The sequence below is a fragment of the Serinus canaria genome, chromosome 5, assembly GCF_022539315.1.
Source record: "Serinus canaria isolate serCan28SL12 chromosome 5, serCan2020, whole genome shotgun sequence".
Lineage (NCBI taxonomy): Eukaryota > Metazoa > Chordata > Aves > Passeriformes > Fringillidae > Serinus > Serinus canaria.
Genome location: NC_066319.1, coordinates 8,708,891 through 8,730,266, shown reverse-complemented (window position 1 = coordinate 8,730,266; position 21,376 = coordinate 8,708,891). Strand labels below are relative to the sequence as shown.

The 21,376-nt window shown below is 68.2% G+C and overlaps 5 protein-coding genes across 12 annotated transcripts; 2 read left to right on the top strand and 3 right to left on the bottom strand.

Annotated features, from left to right (window-relative positions):
* Positions 1 to 318: 318 nt before the first annotated feature.
* Positions 319 to 4,066, bottom strand: CABP4 (calcium binding protein 4). Its single transcript, XM_009097096.4, has 6 exons — positions 3,018 to 4,066; positions 1,793 to 1,823; positions 1,443 to 1,586; positions 1,255 to 1,364; positions 649 to 796; positions 319 to 569 (listed from the first exon to the last, which is right to left on the bottom strand). The coding sequence occupies exons 1-6, from the start codon at positions 3,267 to 3,269 to the stop codon at positions 541 to 543; spliced, it is 714 nt and encodes a 237-aa protein (XP_009095344.1). The 5' UTR covers positions 3,270 to 4,066; the 3' UTR covers positions 319 to 540.
* A 50-nt stretch (positions 4,067 to 4,116) lies between these two features.
* On the top strand, positions 4,117 to 7,990 carry CORO1B (coronin 1B). The gene is made up of 11 exons (XM_050975272.1): positions 4,117 to 4,186; positions 4,953 to 5,155; positions 5,235 to 5,357; positions 5,433 to 5,562; positions 5,632 to 5,813; positions 6,032 to 6,151; positions 6,226 to 6,330; positions 6,398 to 6,543; positions 6,628 to 6,685; positions 6,955 to 7,245; positions 7,411 to 7,990. The coding sequence occupies exons 2-11, from the start codon at positions 4,955 to 4,957 to the stop codon at positions 7,531 to 7,533; spliced, it is 1,479 nt and encodes a 492-aa protein (XP_050831229.1). The 5' UTR covers positions 4,117 to 4,186; positions 4,953 to 4,954; the 3' UTR covers positions 7,534 to 7,990.
* PTPRCAP (protein tyrosine phosphatase receptor type C associated protein) lies at positions 7,990 to 9,648 on the top strand. The gene is made up of 2 exons (XM_018922062.3): positions 7,990 to 8,267; positions 8,814 to 9,648. The coding sequence occupies exons 1-2, from the start codon at positions 7,992 to 7,994 to the stop codon at positions 9,372 to 9,374; spliced, it is 837 nt and encodes a 278-aa protein (XP_018777607.3). The 5' UTR covers positions 7,990 to 7,991; the 3' UTR covers positions 9,375 to 9,648.
* A 181-nt stretch (positions 9,649 to 9,829) lies between these two features.
* On the bottom strand, positions 9,830 to 13,964 carry RPS6KB2 (ribosomal protein S6 kinase B2). Of its 8 annotated transcripts, none has more exons than XM_050975270.1 (15): positions 13,870 to 13,964; positions 13,055 to 13,089; positions 12,841 to 12,961; positions 12,687 to 12,755; positions 12,475 to 12,622; positions 12,065 to 12,122; positions 11,884 to 11,984; positions 11,721 to 11,811; positions 11,545 to 11,635; positions 11,326 to 11,433; positions 11,154 to 11,216; positions 11,007 to 11,084; positions 10,824 to 10,931; positions 10,639 to 10,751; positions 9,830 to 10,276 (listed from the first exon to the last, which is right to left on the bottom strand). In XM_050975270.1, the coding sequence occupies exons 2-15, from the start codon at positions 13,084 to 13,086 to the stop codon at positions 10,108 to 10,110; spliced, it is 1,350 nt and encodes a 449-aa protein (XP_050831227.1). In that variant the 5' UTR covers positions 13,087 to 13,089; positions 13,870 to 13,964; the 3' UTR covers positions 9,830 to 10,107. The 8 variants fall into 8 exon arrangements, with proteins under 8 accessions (XP_050831227.1, XP_050831224.1, XP_050831222.1 ...); XM_050975267.1 differs by lacking the exon at positions 13,870 to 13,964 and adding an exon at positions 13,710 to 13,857; XM_050975265.1 differs by lacking the exon at positions 13,870 to 13,964 and having other exon boundaries at positions 10,824 to 10,928; positions 13,055 to 13,562.
* A 142-nt stretch (positions 13,965 to 14,106) lies between these two features.
* CARNS1 (carnosine synthase 1) lies at positions 14,107 to 20,000 on the bottom strand. Its single transcript, XM_050975141.1, has 7 exons — positions 19,911 to 20,000; positions 19,151 to 19,638; positions 18,752 to 18,932; positions 18,121 to 18,206; positions 17,547 to 17,778; positions 17,202 to 17,473; positions 14,107 to 17,117 (listed from the first exon to the last, which is right to left on the bottom strand). The coding sequence occupies exons 1-7, from the start codon at positions 19,981 to 19,983 to the stop codon at positions 15,891 to 15,893; spliced, it is 2,559 nt and encodes an 852-aa protein (XP_050831098.1). The 5' UTR covers positions 19,984 to 20,000; the 3' UTR covers positions 14,107 to 15,890.
* Between the last annotated feature and the right edge of the window lie 1,376 nt (positions 20,001 to 21,376).

Genomic DNA, 21,376 nt, shown 5'->3' with positions numbered 1-21,376 from the left:
GCTGGCATAAGAGGAGTGTGCCGATTGGCCGAGACTGTACCCTACCTCGCGCTGATTGGACGGTTGGTTTGAGAGACAGTTCCGGGAGGGCTGGCATTTCCCTGCCCATCGAATTGGAGCGTGCTGATTGGCTGGTCGGTCGCAACGGGTCAGACCTGGCCAATGGGAGGGCGCGGTGTGGCCCTGCAGCCACGCCCCCAGCAGCGCCCACCCCTTGTCCTCTGTGGGACCCCGCTGTCCCCACCCCCGGGTGCCCCGGGTGGGACACTGATGCTACATCCCTCCGCACAACCACCAGACAGTTCCTCCAGCTCCGGTCAAAGGGGTTTATTGGGGCCCCGGCCTCGCTGGCTCTGCCGCCACAGCCGGTGGCTCTTGGGGTCGGGGCTGTCGCGTCTGCCCCATTGCCAGATGCTCCGCTCCAGCTGTTCCCTCGGAACCCCGATGTTGGCAGAGCTCTCGGGGCGGTTGGCCGGGCAGGGAGGGGCTGAGGAGGGGCTGGGGGTTCATCCGGGGGTCCCCTCCTCCCCGATGTCTCCGTTACCGGGACGATAGCATCATTACGAACTCTAAGGGGCAAGGAGGGGACGTCAGGGGACCCGGGGCTCAGCCCCTGCCGCAGGTCCCCGGGGAAGGGGGTGCCCTCACCGTCGAAGTCCACGTGGCCGTCCCCATTGAGATCCACATCCTGCAGGATCTCGTCTACCTCCTGCGCCTTCAGCTGCTCCCCGAGCAGCGCCGCGATGGCCTCACGCATCTCGGCCGTGCTGATCTCCCCGTCCCCGTTCATGTCGAACTGCAGCACCCGCGGGCTGGGGGTCACCCTCCCACCACGGCCACCGGCACCCCCAACTCCCTGTGGTCAGTGTCTCCTCTGTGCTCGTGGTCACCACCATGGTTATCATTCCCCACGGGTCACTGTCCTCTGCATGCCTGTGGTCACCCCATGGTCATCATTTTCCCACAGTCACTGTCCTCTCCTGCCTGTGGTCACCCCATGGTCACTGCCCCCTCCATGCTTGTGGTCACCACCGTGGTCTTCCCATGGTCAGTGTCCCCCTCCATGTCTTTGGTCACCCCTTGGTCCCCTCTATGGTCACCATCTCGCCATGCTCTTCCTGTGATCACCGTCCCATCTATGCCCACATTGTCATTGTCCTCCCCAGGGTCTCTCCAGGGTCACAGTCCCCTCACGGCTGTGGTGCCCCTGAGGAGGGGACACCACGCCCGCTGTCCCCATGGCGATGGCCGTACCTCGCGGAAGGCGATCTTGAGCTCCCTCACGCCCACCATGTGCGCCGTCTCCTCCCGCAGCTTCGGGCCCATCATCTGCACAAAGTCCTCGAAGTCCACGCGGCCGCCCACTGCAGCGGGAAGGGGACAGACACCCTCAGCGCCCCAGCGACCCCCGGTGCCCTCCCCATGCCCCTGAGCCCACTCACTCCTCATCTTGATGTGCTGGGAGATCTCGATGAGCTCCATCTCGGTGGGCATGTACCCCAGCGTGCGCATGCAGGGGCCCAGGTCCTTGTAGCTGATGTAGCCATCCTGGTCCGTGTCAAATTCCTTGAAGGCGTCCAGCAGCTCTGGGCACGGCCACGCGTGGGGACAGGGACATTATCAGGAGTGGAGGGTCACACGAACACTGCGTCACACCGGGGCAGGTCCCTTCTTGGATGTGGGAGACCCCTCCATGGCCACATCCCCAGGGCAGACCCCTCCACGAGGACAGATCCATTCCTCCCCCTCAATTCCCCTAGGCCCGTGTCCCCACCCTGTCCCCCCTGCTCACCATCCAGCTCCTCCGGTGACAGCTCCCGCTCCTGCATGGGACACACAGAAGGGGTGACAGCGGAATGACACCCAGCTCTGTGTCCATCCCCCCTCCTTGCCCCCCCAAACCTCGGTGTCACCTTTGTTAAGCGTGGGCCAAAATTAACTCCAGCGGAGGATTAGTGGGATTGGAGGCAAAGCCCTGCCCTGCCCTGTGCCTGCACCTCCCACCCGCCCTGTCCCAGTCCCCGTGTCCCTGCTCCTGTCACCCACCCCTGGGGTGTCCCACCCCGGGACCCCCAGGCTCTAAATGGGATGTGCCGGGTGGGCACAGATGCTGCCAAGGGAGGTTGCACTCCAGAGATGGAGGGGCAGCATTTTTACCCCCACAGAGCTTGGCTGCCCCTGCTCCAGATGTCCCCTCAGTATGTCCCCTCTGTCCCCAGGGCCCTGGAGTGTCCCCAACACCATTCCCAGCACCCATGTCCCACCTATCCCCACGATTCCAGGCTTTTCCTCACTGTTCCCAGTGCCCCCAGTCCCTTTCATCCCCGGGTTTCCAGCCAGTCCCTGAGCCCATTCTCACTGTCCCCATGTCCTCATCCCTAGGGTCCCAGGGTGTCCCCGATTGTGTTCCCACTGTCTCCATGTCCTTTTAATCCCCAGGGACCCAGAGTGGCCCCAGCCAGTGACCAAGATCCCCTCCATCCCCAGGGTCCCAACCCCATTTTCACTGGTCCCATGTCCCCTCCGTCCCCAGGGTTCTGGAACATCCCCATCCCACTGTCCCCAGGCCCACCCTGACTGCCTCACTGCCCCCTTCATCTACAGGGTCCTGGACTGTCCCTGTCCCCATCCCTATTTTCCCCATGTCCCTTCCATGGCCAGGGTCCTGGAACAGGCCCACTGTCCCCATGTCCCCATGTCTCAAATGCTCCAAATCACCTCCATCTGCAGGGTCCTGGACTATTCCTGTCCCCACCCTCACTGCCCCCGTGTACCCATTCCCCATGTCCCCATCACCAATGTCCCCATATCCTCTCCATCCCTAGGGTCCCAGACTGTCCCTGACCATGTCCCCAAAGCCCCTGTCCCCCTTCCATCCACAGGATCCTGGACTATCCCTGACCCCATTTCCCCTGTCCCCACATCCCCTCCATTTCCAGGGTCCCTCCATCCCCACCCTTATGCCCATTTCCAGGGTCCTTCCATCCCCCACCTCATACCCCTCCCGGTGTCCCCACCTTGCCAAAGACGGTGTTGAGGAAGGGGGAGTAGGTCTTGGTGGCAGCAGCGTAGGGGTCCACGGGACTCTTCTTCCCACTCTTCTGCCCGTGCCCGCTGTGCCGGGACTCGGAGCCGGAATTCTTGGGGGCCGGGGCACCGATTTCCTCGGGGGCTTTGTCCCCCTCCTCGTGCCCCCCTTTCCCCTTCTGCGGGGGCTCCGTGTCCTTGTTGTCCTTGGGGGTCCCCTTGTCCCCGCGGGAGCGTGGCATGGGGCCGGGGCCGGGTGGGCAGCGGGCGGGCAGGGAGCGGGACCCCGGGATGGCCGAGCCGGAGGAAGGAGCAGGGAAATCCTCTTACACCCCCCGTGACCCCCCCAAGCTCCCCCCGCCATGAGCCCGCCAGGGCAAAGCCAATTAGCGGTGATTAATGGCAGGAAACAGCCACGGCCACCGGCCCCGGGCACAGCCACGCGGCCACCGCGCCCCGGCCACCGGACAGGTCCCCACTAGCGTCCCAGGGCCACCACCGAGGCCCCGAGTCCAGAGGTGACACCCCACAGCCACCAGTGTCCCCAGCATTGCCCAATGCTCCCAGCGGTGACACCCCACAGCCACCACAGTGTCCCCAGACCAACCCACATCCCCACTGGGGACACCGCAAGGCCACCACTGTGTCCCCTCACCTGGCTCCTCTCCCCGAGCTCCCTCCACCCCTAAGGTAGGTGCATTTGTTGTCCCCCTAGGATGGGGACTGGTGGCACGTCCCCAAGACATGACCGGGAATGGGCACAGGGTGCCACAGGGGGCTTCAGAGGGGAGGGACCCCCGAAAATGAGAGCAGGGGAAAGCCCGGCCCGGGGGGTGACCCTGGCTGCTGTGTCCCCCCGGGGTGACAGAGGGGCGACACTGGTGGGGGTGACAGTACCCCTGTGTCATTCGCTGCCATTGCCTCTGTGCCACCCGCCACTGTCACCTCTGTGCCAACCACTGGCACTGTCCACGGGGACCGTCCCCCCGGGTGCCCCTGTCCATGGGGTGCCCCCGGTCCCCCCCCGCCGGTGCCCCCGCCCCGGAGCCGCGCACGCGCGGGGCGGCCCCGGTCACTTCCTGCCCCGCCCCCGCCGCCGCCGCCGCCGCCGCTCCCGCCGCCCCCGACACCGGCACCGGCCCCGGGCACCGACCCGCCGGTGAGTGCGGGCACCGGTACCGGGCACCGGGCCCCGTCCGGACCCGCCGGGCACGGCCCCCCTGGGACCCCCTTCCCGGGGCAGCCCCATCCCCATTCCCGGCGGGGCCACCCCCTGTCCCCATCCCTGTCCCTCTCCCAATCCCTGTCCCCATACCTAGCCGGGCCACCCCTTCCCCGTCCATGTCCCCATCCTCGTCCCTGTCCCCCTGTCCCCATTCCTGTTCCTGTACCTAGCGCGGCCACCACCGGCCCCATTCCTAACCCCGCCCCCGTCCCCATCCTTTTTCCTGTCCCTATCCCTTGTCCCTGACCTCGTCACTATCCCCGTACAGAATGAGGCCACCACAGGCCCCATTCGTGCCCCCCCCCATCCCTATCCTTGTCCCCTTCCCTTTTCCTGTCCCTGACCCCATAGCCAGCAGGGCCACCCCTGTCCTGTGATCTGTTGGAGCTGTCCCTGCCCTCCTTTCCATCCCCACCCGTGTTTCCAGGAGGACATCCTTGTCCCTGTCCCCATCCCGAATGGGACACTCCTTGTCTCACTCAGAGCCCCCATTCCTGGGGTGCTTCCTGAGTTCCCGTCAGGGAGCTGGCTGGGATGGGGGTGTGTCCCCAGTTCCTGCTCCTAGGAGTGGCTGAGCCACCCCTTATTGGGCTGGAAGTCAACGACAAACCCAGTTCAAGGGACACCCCATTTCCTGGTGTCCCCGCCTGCCATTTTGGGGTATCCCAGCACGCCTGACCACGGCCGGGGCGCTCCCCAGCCATGTCCTTCCGGAAGGTGGTGCGGCAGAGCAAATTCCGGCACGTGTTCGGGCAGCCGGTGAAGACAGACCAGTGCTACGATGACATCCGCGTGTCCCGCGTCACCTGGGACAGCACCTTCTGCGCCGTCAACCCCTCCTTCGTGGCCATCATCGTGGAGGCCAGCGGCGGCGGCGCCTTCCTCGTCCTCCCCCTGCACAAGGTGACAGCAGAGCGGTGATGCGGGGAAGGGGGGCTTGTGCCGGTGGGTGACCCCCTCCCTGCTGTCACTTTGTCCCCAGACCGGACGCATTGACAAGTCGTACCCCACGGTGTGCGGCCACACAGGCCCCGTCCTCGACATCGACTGGTGTCCCCACAATGACCACGTCATCGCCAGCGGCTCCGAGGATTGCACTGTCATGGTGAGGGGTGGCCCAGGATCCTGGGGGGTGGCAGGGGTCACGCCGCTTCGCTCACCGTCCCCTCTGTCCCCTCAGGTGTGGCAGATCCCGGAGAACGGGCTGTGCCAGCCGCTGACGGAGCCCGTGGTGGTCCTGGAGGGCCACTCGAAGCGCGTTGGCATTGTCACCTGGCACCCCACCGCCCGCAATGTCCTGCTCAGCGCGGGTATGGGGGGACACGGCAGGCATGGGGAGGGGGCTGCGCGGCCGAGGTGACCCCTGCCGTGTCCCCCAGGCTGTGACAACGTGGTGCTGATCTGGAATGTGGGCACGGCGGAGGAGCTGTACCGGCTGGACGGGCTGCACCCCGACCTCATCTACAGCGTCAGCTGGAGCCGCGACGGCTCCCGCTTCTGCACCGCCTGCAAGGACAAGAGTGTCCGTGTCATCGACCCCCGCCGCGGCACCGTGGTGGCCGTGAGTGTCCCCACCCCCTCGGGGGGCCTGTGTCGCCGGGGCGCTGTCCTGCGCTGGTTCTTGGGGGGAATCCCCTGCTCCCTGCCCTTGTCCCTTGGTGCACCCCGTTGTCCCACGTTCCATGGGTGTCCTTGTCCCCCGGTTCTCCCCACTGTCCCCTGTCCCTCGGTGCCTGTCCCTGGGGTGCTGCGGGCGCCGGTGACAGCCGTGCCCCCTAGGAGAAGGAGCGGGCGCACGAGGGGGCCCGTCCCATGCGCGCCATCTTCCTGGCCGACGGCAAGATCTTCACCACCGGCTTCAGCCGCATGAGCGAGCGGCAGCTGGCGCTGTGGGACACGGTGAGTGGCACCCCGGGGCTCCCCTGGAACCATTCTGGGGTTCCCCGCGTGCCTGACGCCTCATCCCACCCCAGGAGAACCTGGAGGAGCCCATGGGACTGCAGGAGCTGGACTCCAGCAACGGGGCTCTGCTGCCCTTCTACGACCCCGACACCAGCGTGGTCTACGTCTGCGGCAAGGTAGGGAGCCCCCCACCCCGCCGGTGGCACCCCCAGAGCCGGGGTCCCCCTAACGGCGTGTCCCCAGGGGGACTCGAGCATCCGGTACTTCGAGATCACGGAGGAGCCGCCCTACATCCACTTCCTCAACACCTTCACCAGCAAGGAGCCCCAGCGGGGAATGGGCTGGATGCCCAAGCGCGGGCTGGACGTCAGCAAGTGCGAGATCGCCAGGTGGGCACGGGGACACGGGGGACGAGGTGAGGGACCGCCAGAACCCCCCAGAACCTTCCGTGACCCCCTCTGCTCCCCTGGCAGGTTCTACAAGCTGCACGAGCGCAAGTGTGAGCCCATCATCATGACCGTGCCAAGGAAGGTGCGTGGGGATAGGGGAATGTGGGGTGGGGGGAGGACCCGAGAGGGGTCACCGGGCAGGACACGGGGCCCTGTGGGTTCCTGGGCAGGACTTGGTGACTGGGCAAGGGGTCCCTCATCAGTCTGGGTGGGGGTCCCTGTAGGGTCTGCATGTGAGGTCCCTGAGCACAGATGGGAGCAATGGGGGGAACCCCAGTGAGGCTGTTTCCCCGTGGCGTCTCTCTGGGGGTCCCCCCGAGGATGCCACCCCTCTGACGCTGTTGGGGGCAGTCGGATCTGTTCCAGGACGACCTGTACCCGGACACGGCAGGCCCCGAGGCGGCCATGGAGGCAGAGGAGTGGGTGGCGGGGCGCACGGCGGGGCCCGTGCTGGTGTCCCTGCGCCAGGCCTACGTCCCCAGCAAGCAGCGGGACCTCAAGGTGAGCCGGCGGACGCTGCTACACGACAGCCGCGCCACCGCCGCCGCCACCGGGGCCACCACGCCACCTCCCACGCCCCCCGCGGCCCCCGCGTCCTCTCGCTTCAGTGCCCCGCCGGTGCTCGGTTCCGGCAGCTCCACGGTAAGGGGGCAGGGGAGACAGGGGGACAAGCGGGAAAGGGACAGAGGGGTGTGGTCGGTGTGGGTGGGGCTGTGCAGTGAGTGCGGGTCCGCTGATGGGCGATGGGTGGGTGTGGCAGTGGGTGTGGCTCTGCTGGGCGTGTCCCGTGACGGCGCTGTCCCTCAGGGAGGTCGCCTGGACGAGGTGCTGCAGGAGGTGGCGGCGCTGCGGGCGCTAGTGGCGGAGCAGGGCCATCGCATCTCCCGCCTGGAGGAGCAGCTCAGCCGCCTCGAGAACGGCCACGTGTAGGGACCCCCTCAGGGACCACCGACCCAGGGACCACGCCTGCACCCCAGGGATCCCCCTGAACCATCTCGCCCCCCTGGGGTGCTCCCCCTTGCCCCGCTCCGGGACCTTCTCCCATTGGGGGGCTGGCCGCCCCTCTGGCAGCTCCCCGCTTCCCCCCATTGCCTTACTGGGTGCTGCCCCCCCAAATCATGGACCATTCTCCACCCCTGCCCCCATTCCTCCGGCTGGGGTTGCTCCTGGGATCAAAGATTACCCCCTGCACTCCCCAATCCCTGTGTGGGGTCTCCCCCCTTTCTGCGGGGCAGGGCATGATCTGCCTTCCTAAACTGTGAGATATTGTCCCCCCTATATTTTGGGGGCTTTTCCTCCCCTCCTGCTCCTCGTGTCCCCCCTCTCCATTCCTGTGCAGGGTCAGAAACTATATTTTCACTCCAAATAAAGGATTTATAAGAAAAGCGATGGGGGTGATTTATAAGAAAAGTTGCAGGGCCACCTGCGGGGTGGCAGAGCGGGGGCAGGAAGGCACGGCGGTCACGGGTGGGAGCTCAGCGCCTCGGCAGGAAGTGGGGGGGCACGGGGCGGCATTTTGGGCAGCAGGGGTGCGGGGGGGGGTGCAGAGCTCGGCCCCCCCCGCTCCGGCACATCCGCTGCGCGGGGCAGGAAGTTGGGGGGGGCTCCCCCATCGCGGAGCGCGCCCGCGGCATCGGGACCCGCTCTGGCTGCACCCACTGATGGTGAGCACCCCAAAACCGGGCAGGGTGGGAGATTGGGGGGCTGGGAGCCGAGGGGATGGGAGACAGGTTGGGGGAGTCAGGATCAGGGAGGCAGGGTGGGGTTTGGGGGAGTGGCAGGGTAAGGGGAGTCTGGAATGTTTGGGGGGATAAGGGAAGCACAGTGGGGTTGTGGGGGAAGGAGGGGGGTCCTTCAAGGGAGCATGGTGGGCTAGGGGCTGGGTCAGGTATTGGGGGCTGTGCAGCCACAGTGAAGATGAAGAGTGCCGGGTTTGGGGGGACCCTGGGGCTTCGGCAGAGGGTGCCGTGGGCAGGGGCAGGGGATTCTAGAGGGGCTGTGCAGCCATGTGGGGTGGCAGGAGCCGATTCCTCTCCCCCAGCACCTGCAGGTGCTGCTGCACCCGCCACCCACGGCTTCCTCCCCGGGGGTCACCTCCCCCTCCCCGGCCCTTGTCCTGTGCCCTGTACCTTGCCCCCGGCCCTTCCCTGCGCTCCAGCTCCGGGAAGCCACGTGCCCGGCGCAGTGTGACCCCGCTGCCCTCCCCGCAGGCTGCCCCGCGATGGCACGCGCTGCTGCTGGCTCTGGCGGGGCCGGCGGCCGCCGGGGACCCCGCGGTGGCCCGCAATGACCGGGCAGTGGCCGCGCTGCTGGGGCTGCTGCTGTGCCTGGCGCTGGGGCTGGCGCTGGCCTGGCACCACCTGTGCCGCCTCTCGGCCGGCCGGTACCACCCCCGGCCCCTGGGCCGCCGGGCGCTGCAGCTGCTGCGGGGACAATGGCACCGGCTGCGCTCACCGCGGGAGCCCGCCGCGGCCCCCGGGGACGGGCACGGGGAGGTGGCCGTGCGGGACGAGGAGGAAGAGCTGATGCCCTGGAGCCTGGAGCGGCGGCCGCAGCAAGAGGAGGAGGATGAGCAGGAGGAGGATGAAAGGGCGGAGGATGAGAAGGAGGAAGATGAGGAGGAGGCCGAGGCAGCGCCAGAGGGCGGGGAGAGCCCCCTGAGTGAGGGGCAGACGGCGGGGGGCAGCGCCGAGGCCCTGCTCAGTGACCTGCACGCCTTCTCGGGGACAGCGGCCTGGGGGGACGCGCGGCCACATGTCACCGCCTTGTGACATCACCGTCCTGACGTAACCACCCTTTGATGTCATCACCCTGTAGTGTCACCTCCTTGTAATGTCACTGCCCTGTAATGTCACCTCCCTGTAATGCCACTGCCCTGTAGTGTCACCTCCTTGTAGCGTCACCTCCCTGTAGTGTCACTGCCCTGCCAGTAAAGGGACCCCTTCTCTGACCCCTGCCAGCCCCCAGCCAAGGCTCCTGATAGGCTGCAGGGGCCTTGTCCGAATTTGCACTGACCAATAAAAGAGCAGCTTTGGGGGCAGAACAGATTGGGGGCGTGGTTTGCAGAGAAGTGGATGGAGCCAACAAAAGGGTGTGACAAGTGGGGAATAAAACGGGGAGGGGCATCACACATTCGGCGGAGGCTGGACCTCTCCTGGTGGCACAACTCCCCCACCCTCCCAATGACCCCCTCAGCCCCCCCAGCGCCAGCGGAGGGACCACCACAGCCTCAGCAAGTCCTTTAATTGGCACACATCCAGCAGCAGGGCCACGCCCCAGGGGCCACACCCCCAGAGGGGCTACACCCCAAAAGGCCACGCCCACGGGGCCACATCCCTGGGGGGCCACACCCCTGGGGGTTCTCCCCGTGCCCCCAAACCCCGTGGGCAGGGGGCTGTGCCGGAGGGGGACGAGCCCCCCAGAGCACAAGCAGCACCGTGGGGTTCCCCCCACCCCATGGGGAGCACCAGGCCCCCCTCCCAAAACCCCCCACCCTCCCCACCCCTACCTGGGCACCCGACCCCGGCCCCCCTTCTGCTTCTTGGCCCCTCCCGAGGGTTTGATGGGCAGGGGGGCTGTGCCCTCGGGTGGGGGGGCCTGGGGGGGCCCCAGCTCCATGGGGTCGCCTGGGGCCACCGGCTTGAACGCCTCGAAGGGGGAGAACTTCACAGGGCTGGGGGGGACACGGGAGGGGGTGAGTGGGGCACCCACAGAGGGTGAGGAACAGGGGGCAGCCAGCGCCCACAGAGCTCCTTCCCCAGCCCTGGAGGCCCCAAATCCCCCCACACTCCATGAACCTCCCCTAATCCTTCTTCACTCCCTTGGGGTGAAGATTCCCCCACCCCAAAGCACCCCAAACCCTCACCCCACTGCCCCCACAGCCTCTCTGCACTCCTAGGATGGGACAGCTTGAGTCCCCCCATTTCACCCCCAGCATTGTCCCCTGTCACCACCTTAGTGCCCCCCCTGAAACCCCCATCCCAAAGCACCTCCATCCCAAAGCCCCCCACCCCTGGCCCCCCTGTACCCCGGTACCTGACGGGGGTGCGGGGGCTGCTGTTGAGGCGGCGGGGGGAGCGCACCTTGGGCTGGAAGGAGAACCCCTCCTTGATGCTCTCCAGCACGGAGGGGGCCACGTAGGTGAAGCCCTGCGGGTTTGGGGGTGTCACGGGAGGGGCCTGGGCGTGCCAGGGGTCCCCCCTGGGGCTGTGCCCCCCTACCAGGAAGGCCTGGTTGGCGCTCTCGCTGATGGCAGCATCGTCGGGGCTGTCCACGGGGGTCTGGCGGGTGAAGCGGGTGTCGAACTGGCTCACGTCCTCCTCCGACTGCTGCGGGGAACACGGCGCCTGCTCCCACGGGGCCCCCCAAAACATTCCCAGCCTCCCCCCTCGGCCCCCCCATACCAGGCAGGGTTTGAAGGGGGGGTCCAGCCTGCGCGCCAGCAGGTCCTCCCAGTTGATGTGGCGGAAGAAAGGCTGTTTCTGTGGGATTTGGGGGTGTCAGGCAGCATTTGGGGGGTGTCCCCTGGCACCCCCCGCCCACCCATTTACCTGCACATCGGCCGCGTCACCGGGGCCCCCCCCAACCCTCTGGCTGGGGTTCCGCTTGAGGAACTGGAAGAGAAACAGGGATAGAGATGGGAATAGGGGAGAGGGCCTACATAAATAAAGGTGGGGGAATGTGGGTGAGGGAAATTTTGGGGAGAGGGGTTGGGGGGGGCACCTTCTTGAGGAGGTCACGAGCATCAGGTGTCAGGTAGGGCGGCAGCACCAGCTTCCCCTTGAGGATCTTGTCAATGGTCTTCTTGCGGTTCTCGGCGGTGAACGGCGGCTGTGGGGGCACGGGGGAGCCATGAAGAGCCAGGCGGGCCAGGAAGGCTCGGGGTCACCCCGGGATGCCCCCCCCAGTCCCCAGGGAGGAGGGAGCAGCGGTGGGACTTGCCGATCCGGTGAGCATGTCGTACATCAGGGCACCCAGGCTCCACCAGTCCACTGCTCGGTTGTGCCCGCTCCTCACCAGGATCTCGGGGGCCCTGGGGGGTGCAGGGGGGGCCCTGAGCGGATGGGGGGCCCAGCACAGACTCCCCCAAATTCCCCCCAGTGCTGCATCCACCTCACATGTACTCGATGGTGCCGCAAAAGGTGTGGGTGACGGCTCCGTCGTGGATGGACTCCTTGCACAGCCCGAAGTCCGTCAGCTTGATGTGACCTGAGGGACTTGGAGGGGTCAGCACTGCCCCAGAGAACCCCCCAGGGTCCCCAGTTTGCCCCCCAAAGCCACCTTGGCTGTTGAGCATGATATTCTCCGGCTTAAGATCCCGGTAGATGATCCCGTGGGAATGCAGGTGACCCAGTGCCAGAGTGATCTCGCTCAGGTAGAAACTGCAGCGGGATCAGGGGGGCCGTGAGCCATGTTGGGGTGCCCACCCCATCCACACCCACCACCACCACCTCATCCCTACCAGGCAGTGTCCTCCAGGAAGATCCCTTCCCGCTCCAGCTGCATGAAGAGCTCTCCACCTACGTAAAGAGCCCAAGAGGGACCCTCCTGAGCCATCCCTGGGCACTCCTTAATCACCCCTGGGAACATCTGAGCCATCCTGAGACACCCTTAAACCATCCCTGAACCCCCTGAGCCAGCCCTGGACACCGTCCCTGGACGCTGTAGCCCCCCGCCCCAGGTCACACTTTAATACATCCCTGGACACCATGAGCCAGCCCTGGACACCCTCCCTGGACACTGTTGCCACCCCAGGTGACACTTTAACCATCCCTGGACACCCTGAGCCACCCCTGGAAGCCCTTGAGCCACCCCGGGACAATTTGCAGCTGTCCCTGGAGTAACCCCCCGTGGCCCCGAGCCAGCCCGCACCGCTGAGGCACTCCAGGATGAGGTAGAGCTTGCCACCCGTCTGGAAGGCGTAGATGAGGTCGACGATGAAGGGGTGCTTGACGGCCTCCAGGATGTTCCTCTCTGCCCGGGTGTGCGCCGTGTCCTTGGCGTTGCAGGCGATCTTGGCCTGGGGGGGAGGCGGTGAGCGGGGGGGGTCCCCGGGGGGGCTGGGGGGGCTGGGGCAGCCCTACCTTCTTCAGGACCTTCATGGCGAAGATCTTGCCCGTGTTGGTGCCCTGCACTTTGCGCACTTGGAACACCTGGAAGGACGGGCAGGGAAGGTTGGGGATGCCGTCAGGGAGCACTGCAGCCGCCCAGAGTGCCCCAGCCCAGCCATGTCCCCACCTTGCCGTAGCCACCCTTGCCCAGGACGCGGAGCAGCTCGAAGCAGTGGGGGCCGATGTGCTCGGGGCCATTGTTGACGCTGGTCTCGGAAATCTCTATCTCTTCATAGTGTCCCACGGGCCTGGGGGGAGAGGGGGTGAGTGGGGAGGGCCCCCTGCCTGTCCCCTGCCTGTCTCCTGCCTGCATACCCCGCCGTAGGCTGTCGCCCACTTACTCCAGGCCGTTTCCCCGGGGCTCCAGCTCCATCTCCTGCAGGAGGGAACGCGCGGTCAGAGGTGGGCAGAGGGGAGCAGCGGGCGGGGGACGCATGGCAGGGAGAGGGCATACGGAAAGGAGGGCAGACACAGCAGAGTGAGGACCCACGGCAGGGAGGGGACACATGGCAAGGAGGGGACACGGCAGGCAGGACACGGGTACGGCACGGGCAGGACGCGGGCAGGACGCGGGCAGGACGCGGCAGCGCGGGGCGAGGCAGAGCCGAGCCGGCCCAGCCGGATGTTTTGGGGCCGAGGCCGGGCCCTGCCCAGCGGGAGCCGCCCGCTGCCCGCCCGGAATCCGCGGCTGCCCCCGGTGCCCCGGCGCCCCGTCCCCGCGGACAGCCCGGCTACACCCCTGTCCCGCCACCGGCGGGACCCCTGTCACTGTCCCTGCCGCCGTCCCCCCAAGCCCCTGCCCGCCGTCCGCGGCACCGAGCGGACCCCACGCATCCCCGACACCCCCGATCCCGCCGTGCCCACCGCGTCCCGGTGCCGCTCGCCGCCACCACCGCCCGTCCCGCTGCCGGTGCCCCCCGTCCCCGCGGTGCCCCCCGCCCCAGCCCTGGTGCCGGTGGCAGCCCCGGTGCCCCCCGCGCCCCGCTGCCGGCTCACGGCGCCCAGCTCGGGCTCGTCCCCGTCGCTGCCCTCCTCGGTCTCCAGGTCGATGTCGAACACCCCCGCCATGACGGCGCCGTGCCGGGACCCCCGGGGACCCGCCCCGATGGCCGCGCCCCCAACGGCGGTCACGCCCCCGCCACGCCCCCCGTGTCACCTCCTTATCGGGACCCCGGGGAACCCGCCGCGCTGGCCACGCCCACGGCCACCCCCATGGCCACGCCCCGCGCGCGCGTCACCGGGGTGTCCCCAGCGCGGGCACACGGGCACGGGGGGTCCCGGGGGGTGGCGCAGGGAACACGACAGAGGCAGCGCGGCCGCTCACAGCCTTTACTGGGGTCCCCGCCCGCCCCGCCCCCTGCGCCGCGCTGACGTCAGTGGCGCCGCCGTGACGTCAGAGGAGGGGCAGGAAGAGAGGGGGACATCCCGGTCACCCCACGTGGAGATCCCGGTCGGGGTTTCCGCGGGAATGGGGGGCACGAATGGGGCTGCGGGGCACAGGGGTGATTTTGGGGTCACTGGGGTGATTGTGGGGTCACTGCTGCTACTGTGGGGGCTGCGTGTTATTGTAGGGTCTCTGGTGTTATTGTAGGGCCAGGGGCACTACAGGGGCTGTGTGTTATTGTGGGGTCTCTGCTGTTATTGTAGGGCAAGGAGCACTACAGGGGCTGGGGTTTATTGGAGGGTTTCAGGCACTAAAGTGGCTGTGTGTTATTGCAGGCTCTCAGGCACTACAGGGGCTCTGTGTTATTGTAGGATCTCTGGTGTTATTGTAGGGTCGTGAGGGCTGTAAGATGTGGGTGTTATTGTAGGGTCACCGCTGTTATTGTAGGGTCAGGGGCACTGCAGGGGCTCAGTGTTAGTGTAGGTGCCCGGTGTTGTTGTAGGATCTCGGACCTTACAGGGCCTGGGTGTTAGTGTGGAGTCACTGGTGTTACTGTAGGGCCTCCCCAGTGACAGCCCTATATCGCGTGGGTGCCCCACACAAATCCCTTCCCAGAGGATTTTCTGAGCTGCTTCAGGGAGCCCCTGGGTGCCCCTCTGTTGTTGTAGGGTCCCCTGGTGCAGGTCTGTCATTGTAGGGTCTCCCCATGCCAGTTTGTTATTGTGGGGTTTGCCTTTCAGTGTATGCTGTTGTAGGGTCTCCCCTAAACACGGGTTTGTTACTGTGGGGTCTCCCCATTTGTTATTGTAGGGTCTTCGCTTCGAGGGTGTCATTGTGGGGTCTCCCCACCTCGTCTGTTACTGTGGGGTCTCCCCGTGCTGGTGTGTTATTGTGGGGTCTCCCACGTTTCTTTGTTATTATGGGATGTCCCAGTAATTCGTTGTCATTATGGGGTCTCTCTCCCCATAATGGTTTGTTGCTGTAGGGTCTCCCCATGCCAGCAGGTGCCAACACACCTCACCTGCTGCTCTCATGGGGTGGCCTGGCTGCCTCGGGGGTCCTGGTTGCCCCACCCTGGAGGTGGCACGGGGACAGCAGGGGACAGTGTCCCCCTGTGTGTCCCCAGGCATGGGAACCCCCAGCTTCAGGGAGAGGGGCTAGAGACTGTAGGGACAGGGCAGGGGGCACAGGGAGGGACGTTGGGAAGCAGGGAATGGGGTGCTACGGCAGGGGGATAGGGTGCCTGGACTGGGATAGGGGAATCTTCAGGTGTGGGGTGTCAGTGTGATGGAAGGATGAAGTGCCAGGATGGAGGGGATGCCAGGGAATGTGGTGCCAGGACATGGGGGATGCTGGGGATTGGGGTGTCAGAGTAGTGGGGGGGTGCCAGGAGATGGGGTTTCAGAATGCCAGGGGTGGGGCACCAGAAGAGTCGGGGGATGTCAGGGGACAAAGTGCCAGGTAATGGGAGGATCCCAGTGGATGGGATGTCAGGGGATGGGCTGCCAGGGGACTCGGGGGATGCCAGGGGATGGAGTGCCAGGGGAGTGAGGGGATGCCCGGGATTGGAGTGCCAGGACAAAGGGGACTTCCAGGCAATGGGGTGGCAGGGCAGGTGACTGTGATCCAGGGCAGTACAGGGGTGTCAGGACATGGTGTGCCAGGCCAGGGGATGGGGGGACAGCGGGACGGGGTGCCGGGGGGATGCCGGGGAGGGGCGGCGGGGTGGCAGGAGCGGGTGCCGGGTGTGCCGGGGCACCCATTCCCCCGCTCTCCCCGCTGCCTGCCCGGCGCTATTTGAAGTGGGATAAGAAATGCTCCACGGGATATCGCGGGGAGTCGATGCCTAGCCCCTGGCAGAGCCCCAGCAGGCGCTCGCAGGCCTCAGCCAGCGTGGCCCCGGCGCACGCCACGCTCAGCAGCGGCTCCTCGTACTCGCCGGCCCCCTCGGGCTCCTCGAAGAGCCGGTTGAGGCGGACGAGCCCGCGGCCGTGCAGCTCCCGCAGAGCCTCCATGCGCCCGCCGCCCGCCAGCGTCTCGCCGTGCTCCGAGGCCAGGCACATCACCCCGGCCAGGTGCGTGCGGGGCGCGGGGCGAGCGGGCAGCACGGGCGGCACGCCCAGCGCCACCAGCACGGCGGCCAGCAGCAGGTCGGGGCCGTATACCTCGCGGATCCAGTCGCGCAGGTAGAAGCCCCCCATGCGGGGGTTGATCTCCAGCAGGCGCGGCCCCGCCGGGCCCAGCTTGAGCTCCACGTTGAAGACGCCGTCGCGCAGCCCGCACGCCCGGCAGCATTCCAGCGCCGCCCGCACCAGCTGCGCCTGCCGGTCGGTGGGCAGGCAGGAGGGCAGGCAGGCCGCCGTCTCCAGGAAGGCGGGGACACGCGTGGGGCCGTTGTCCGACACCCACGCGCCCAGCAGCCGCCCCTCGAAGACCACCAGGTCTACGTCGTGCTCGGTGCCCGGCACGTACTCCATGAGCAGCATGGCGTTGCCCCAGCCCAGCCCGATGCCCGGGTGGTCTGCGTCGTCGCGCAGGTCCCTCCAGAGGCGGGCGGCGTGAGCGTGGCACTGCCCGGCGTTCTCCACCAGCCGCACGCCCACGCCGCCCGCGCCGAACTCCAGCTTGGCCACGGCGGGAAAGGGCACCGTGCCCGCCGCCCGCTCCACGTCGCCGTGGCTCCGCAGGCGGCGGCAGGGCACGGCGAAGGCGGCGGGTGGTGGGCGGCCGCGGCGGCAGCGCTGCAGGTGCCGGTGCGTGCGGCTCTTCTGCTTGGCCACCCGCACGGCGGCGGGCGCGGGGCCGCGGAGCCCCAGCCCCTGGCACACCAGGGCCGCCAGTACCACGCAGTCGTCCCAGTAGGAGAGGCAAGCGTGGGGCCGCAGCCCCCGGGAGCGCAGCAGCTCCAGCACCCGCTCCGCGTGCTCCTCGTCCCGCCGGTGCTCCCGGCTGTCGTAGGGCAGGAAGGTCTGCACCAGCTCCGCCGCGAAGTGCTCCGGGTCCGACTCCACCAGGTGGATCTGCGGCCCCGGAGAGGCGTCACCGGGGGACGACCGGCCCCGGCACCGCGGCTGCGCCGCCCCCCGCGACCCCCAGGCCCTTACCCTCAGCCCGTAGGCGCGGGCCGCCTCCCACACGAAGCTCTTGCTGACGCCGCCGGCCCCGATGAGCAGGATGTCCTTGCCCTCGACCAGGTGACACTGCGCCCGGTGCAGCATGGCCTCGGCCAGCAGCCGCGGCAAATCCCCGCGGGGCTCGCCCACGCCGCGCCCCATGGCCTCGGCCAGCGCGCAGGTCTCCAGGCACCGCTGGCCGTTCGTGGCCAGCGCCACCAGCTCCAGCGCCTCATCCATGCACGCCAGCAGGAAATCCACGCCTGGTGACGGTGACACCGCTCAGCACCGCGGGGTAACCGCGGGCACCGGCGGCGTCACCCGCGCCGTGCTCACCCAGAATGTCGGTGTGGGCACGGCTGCCGCCGCGCTGCCGCGGGCTCAGCTCGGCCTCGCTGGCCAGCAGGGCGGCCGCGGCGGCCTCGGTGGCCTCCCGCAGCCGCGTGGCCAGCGCCTGTCGCTGGCTGGGGGCCGCCACCCCCCACTGCTGCAGGCTGGAGTCTAGACCCTGGGGCAGCACCGCGCCGTGACGCACCGGGCTCTCCGCGCGTCCCACGGCGCAGGCCACCTGTGGGGACACGGCGACACGCACGCGTGTGTGGGGACGCCGGCTGCCATCGGGTGGCCGCTAACCCATAGCCTGGGGACGCAGCTGCCGCCAGGGAGTTGGGACGTGGGGTGACACATTGACCCAAGGCATGGGTGTGGGTGGCCACCAGTCCTGGGGACACCCAGGACCACCATGGCCTGGGGACATGGACAGGCACACAGGGCATAGCACACCGATTACCGCAGCCTGGGCGCAAGACTGCCACCATAGCTTGGGGACATACAGGGCCACCAGGACGTGGGGACAGCCATCATAGGCTGGGGACACACAGAGCCACCGGGGTGTGGGGACGTGCCATACCTGACAGAGCTGGGGCCGGTCCCCCCAGGACCTGCAGACGAGGGTGCAGATGCGCAGGGCCATGGGCAGCCGCGGGGCTGGGCTGCCTGGGGGGCAAGGGACAGGGCAGGCACGGCCGCTACGCGGGGACAGGGTCACCCTGTCCCCTCTCCCCCTCCTCTGGGGCCTTTTGGGACTCCCTGTGGCACCGCGGTGGCCCCGGCCAAGCCCAGCCCGAGGGAGTGAGGGGTACAGCATGGCCATTGTCATACCCAGTCCCACGGGACTGTCGGGAGTCAGAGGGGGTCACCCCAACACCCTGCCCAGCCCCAGGGGACCGTGGGGATCCAGGGTGACTTTCCCCCCCACCACAGGTGACCTTGGGGGTCCAGGGTGACCTTCCCCACCTCTCCACATGGGTCTGTGGGGGTCCAAGGTGGCAAACTGTCCCCCGACCCTAACCCAGGGGACTGTAGGCAGCCAGGGTGACCCTTGTGCCCTCCCCCAGGACCCCAGTAATTTGGGCACCCCCATGGCCCCACCCACCCCAGGGGACAGACAAGTGGCCGGCCCAGCTGCAGGGACTCGTTTGACCCCAGGGGACTCTTCCCCCCCTCCCAGGGTGGTGGGCGCCCGAGGGCGGGGGCCTTACGTGGGGGGGGCACGGGCAGGCGGGCGGTGGGCACCATGGCCTCCAGCAGGACGCTGTCCTCCTCCGTCAGCCCCCGGAGTCGGGCACCCACCGCCTGCGCCACCGCCGCCCCCTCCTCCTTCCTGTGGGTGCTGCAGGTGCCTGTCCCCCGCCACCGCCACCCCGCCGGCCGCACCACCACCTGCGTGCACCTCCGTGTCACCCCGTGCCACTTGCTGCTACCCCAGCAGCCAGCGCGCAGCACCGTGTCACCCCGTGCCACCCCACCACCTGCACCCCCCAGTGCCACCTGGTCGCCACCCTCACAGCCACCCCACCCCCTGCGTGCACCCCCCTGCTTCTCCACGCGCCCCAGCGCCACCCGGTGCCACCAGCACAGCCCACCGCTCCCGTGCCCACCTGGCCGTAGGGCTCCATGGCGGTGTCCCCCAGGAAGGCGCCCACCTCCTCCTGCACCAGGCTCTGCTGGCCCTGGGGGTCCTGCAGCCGCACCAGCCTCACCCCGGGGGCCACGGGCTCGGCGGGCAGGTCCCCCCTGGCCCCCAGGACGAAGGCCAGCGTGGGGGGCACGGGCAGGTTGGCGCGAGCCGCCAACACCCAGCGGGCGACCAGCGTGTCCTCGAGGCGGTGGGCGAGCGGGACCGAGCCCCCCGTGGGGCAGTCGAGGTCACGGGCCAGCTCGCCCACCCAGCCGCCCTCGGGGTCCCCTGGCGCAAAGGTGCCCGTCACGTAGTTGGCACGGCGGGGCGGCACGAAGGTCTCCAGGGCGCTGTGCCCCCCCACCTTGAAGGAGACGCCCCGGGAGAGCAGCAGGGACCAGGCGCCCGGGGACGACTCCGATGGCACCCGGCTGGCCCAGGAGGGGGACAGGCACAGCACCATGGCACCTGCGGGTGGGCACGGGGGTGGGCGGTGGGCACCCCGCACCCCCTGCCCCAAACTGCCCCCCATGGAGGTGGTGCTTCTGGAGCGAAGGAGGGCACTTGCTGCTGAACTGGTGTGTACTGGGAATAACGGGACACGGGGGGCTGCTGGCACCCTGCTCTCCTGCCTCAGTTTCCCTCACAGTCCGGGTCAGGCAGCACAGGTGGGTGTGGGGACCCTTGCTGTCGGCTCAGGGGTGTCTCGTGCGGGGTCGGGACAAGGGGATGGCACCCACCTGGGCAGCGGGTGCCACCCTCCAGCAGGACGGGCAGGAAGGGGGTCGGAGAGCCCAGGATGCAAACGGTCATGTCCAGCGGGCCAAATCCTGCCAGGAAGGGAAGGGTTAACAGCCCCGGGATGGGGACCCTGGCGCCACCCTGCCCGTAGCACCCCAGTGTGGCTGGGACACCCCAAGCCCCCTGTGTCCCTAGCCTGGCACTGCATCCCCACTGCCACCCTTATCCCTGCCACCCTTCTATCCCAGCCTGGCACTGCGCCCACATCACTGTCCCTGCCACCCCCGTGTTCCCAGCCTGGCATCGTTCCCCCATCACCAGCCCAGTCCCTGCCACCCCCGTGTCCCAGCCTGGCACCGTGCCCCCCGTGTCCCCAACCAGTGCGGGGTTCCGTGGAGCAGTCCAGCGTGGGGGGCAGCCCCTCCTGGCACAGGGCACTCTGGAGCCTCTCGTAGGCGTGGGTGGCACCATCGGGGTCCCCGCTGTCCCCGGGCACTTCGCCATCGGGGGCCTCGTCCTCCAGCCAGCCCGGGCACAGCGCCTCGGGCCCTGCCCACTCCTGCTCCTCCGGGCTGGGCACCCTCTCCGGGCTCGGCTGGGACGTCGAGAGCTGCGGGAGCAGGGACAGGGCTGGCACGGGGGTAAGGGGGTGCTCTGGGGCTGGCGTGGGGTTAAGGGGCTGTCACGGGGCTGTCGCGGGTCCGGCACGGAGCTGGCACGTGGATGGACCCCGGGTGGGCACGGGGCAGGCACGGGGGGGCTGGCACAGGACACGGCGGGAGCAGCTGCCCACCCGTGGGGTGGGGGCGTCGGGGTTCTGGGGGGCTGCGGGCGCCGGGCACGGCGCCACCGCCTTGGGGACAGCGGGGCAGTGCCAGCCGCCGGGGCCGCCAGCTCCCGAACAAAGCGTCCCCTTGTCCCCGCGGGGTCACGCGGCGGGTGGGCACAGCACGCCGTGCTGCCCGCTGCCCCGCGCCAGTGCCCGGCACCGCCGGGATCCCGGGATGGGGCACCCACCTCCGCCCGGACCCCCTACCCGGGGGCCACTCACCATCGTGGTGACAGAGGGCTGCAAGAGAAGGACAGGCAGAGTCAGCGCGGCTCCCTGGGGACCTGCCACCCTTCCCCGGCCACCCCCGCCCGGTGCTGGGAGCCCCAACCCCGGCTCCCGGGGGGTACCCGTCCTGCAGCACCCACCAAAGCCTGGCACGCTTCCTGGGGCACACCTAAGTACCAGCTCTGGTGTCTCCATGTTGTCCCCTCAGTGCTAGTCCTAGTGTCCCCAGACTGACCCCTCAGTGCCAGTCCCTGTGGCCCCAGCTTGTCCCCTCGTTGACAGGTCTGGTGGCCTCAGATTGACCCCTCGGTGCCAGACACGGTGGCCTCAGGCTGTCCCCTCGGTGCCAGCCCCGGTGGCCCCGGCGCCTCCAGCTTAGTGTGTAATCCTGTGCTAGCTCAGCACAGC

Bases quoted from the DNA above. Each gene is read 5' to 3' on its own strand.
- CARNS1 (XM_050975141.1), bottom strand. From the start codon at position 19,983: ATGACCGTTTGCATCCTGGGCTCTCCGACCCCCTTCCTGCCCGTCCTG. The intron at 17,779-18,120 runs GTATGGCACGTC...GTGTCCCCACAG, and splicing joins ACCGGCCCCAGCTCTGTCAG to GTGGCCTGCGCCGTGGGACG. The intron at 17,474-17,546 runs GTGAGCACGGCG...CACCGTCACCAG, and splicing joins TGCCCACACCGACATTCTGG to GCGTGGATTTCCTGCTGGCG.
- PTPRCAP (XM_018922062.3), top strand. From the start codon at position 7,992: ATGGGGGTGATTTATAAGAAAAGTTGCAGGGCCACCTGCGGGGTGGCA. The intron at 8,268-8,813 runs GTGAGCACCCCA...CCCTCCCCGCAG, and splicing joins TCTGGCTGCACCCACTGATG to GCTGCCCCGCGATGGCACGC.
- RPS6KB2 (XM_050975264.1), bottom strand. From the start codon at position 13,221: ATGTGTCCCCTCCCTGCCGTGGGTCCTCACTCTGCTGTGTCTGCCCTC. The intron at 11,434-11,544 runs GCAAGTCCCACC...GTGCCCCCACAG, and splicing joins ACGACATGCTCACCGGATCG to CCGCCGTTCACCGCCGAGAA. The intron at 10,752-10,823 runs GTAGGGGGGCAC...CCAAACCCGCAG, and splicing joins GCGCCAACCAGGCCTTCCTG to GGCTTCACCTACGTGGCCCC.
- CABP4 (XM_009097096.4), bottom strand. From the start codon at position 3,269: ATGCCACGCTCCCGCGGGGACAAGGGGACCCCCAAGGACAACAAGGAC. The intron at 1,365-1,442 runs GTGAGTGGGCTC...TTCCCGCTGCAG, and splicing joins CCAGCACATCAAGATGAGGA to TGGGCGGCCGCGTGGACTTC. The intron at 797-1,254 runs GTACGGCCATCG...CGGGTGCTGCAG, and splicing joins TCAAGATCGCCTTCCGCGAG to TTCGACATGAACGGGGACGG.
- CORO1B (XM_050975272.1), top strand. From the start codon at position 4,955: ATGTCCTTCCGGAAGGTGGTGCGGCAGAGCAAATTCCGGCACGTGTTC. The intron at 5,814-6,031 runs GTGAGTGTCCCC...CGTGCCCCCTAG, and splicing joins GCCGCGGCACCGTGGTGGCC to GAGAAGGAGCGGGCGCACGA. The intron at 6,331-6,397 runs GTAGGGAGCCCC...GCGTGTCCCCAG, and splicing joins TGGTCTACGTCTGCGGCAAG to GGGGACTCGAGCATCCGGTA.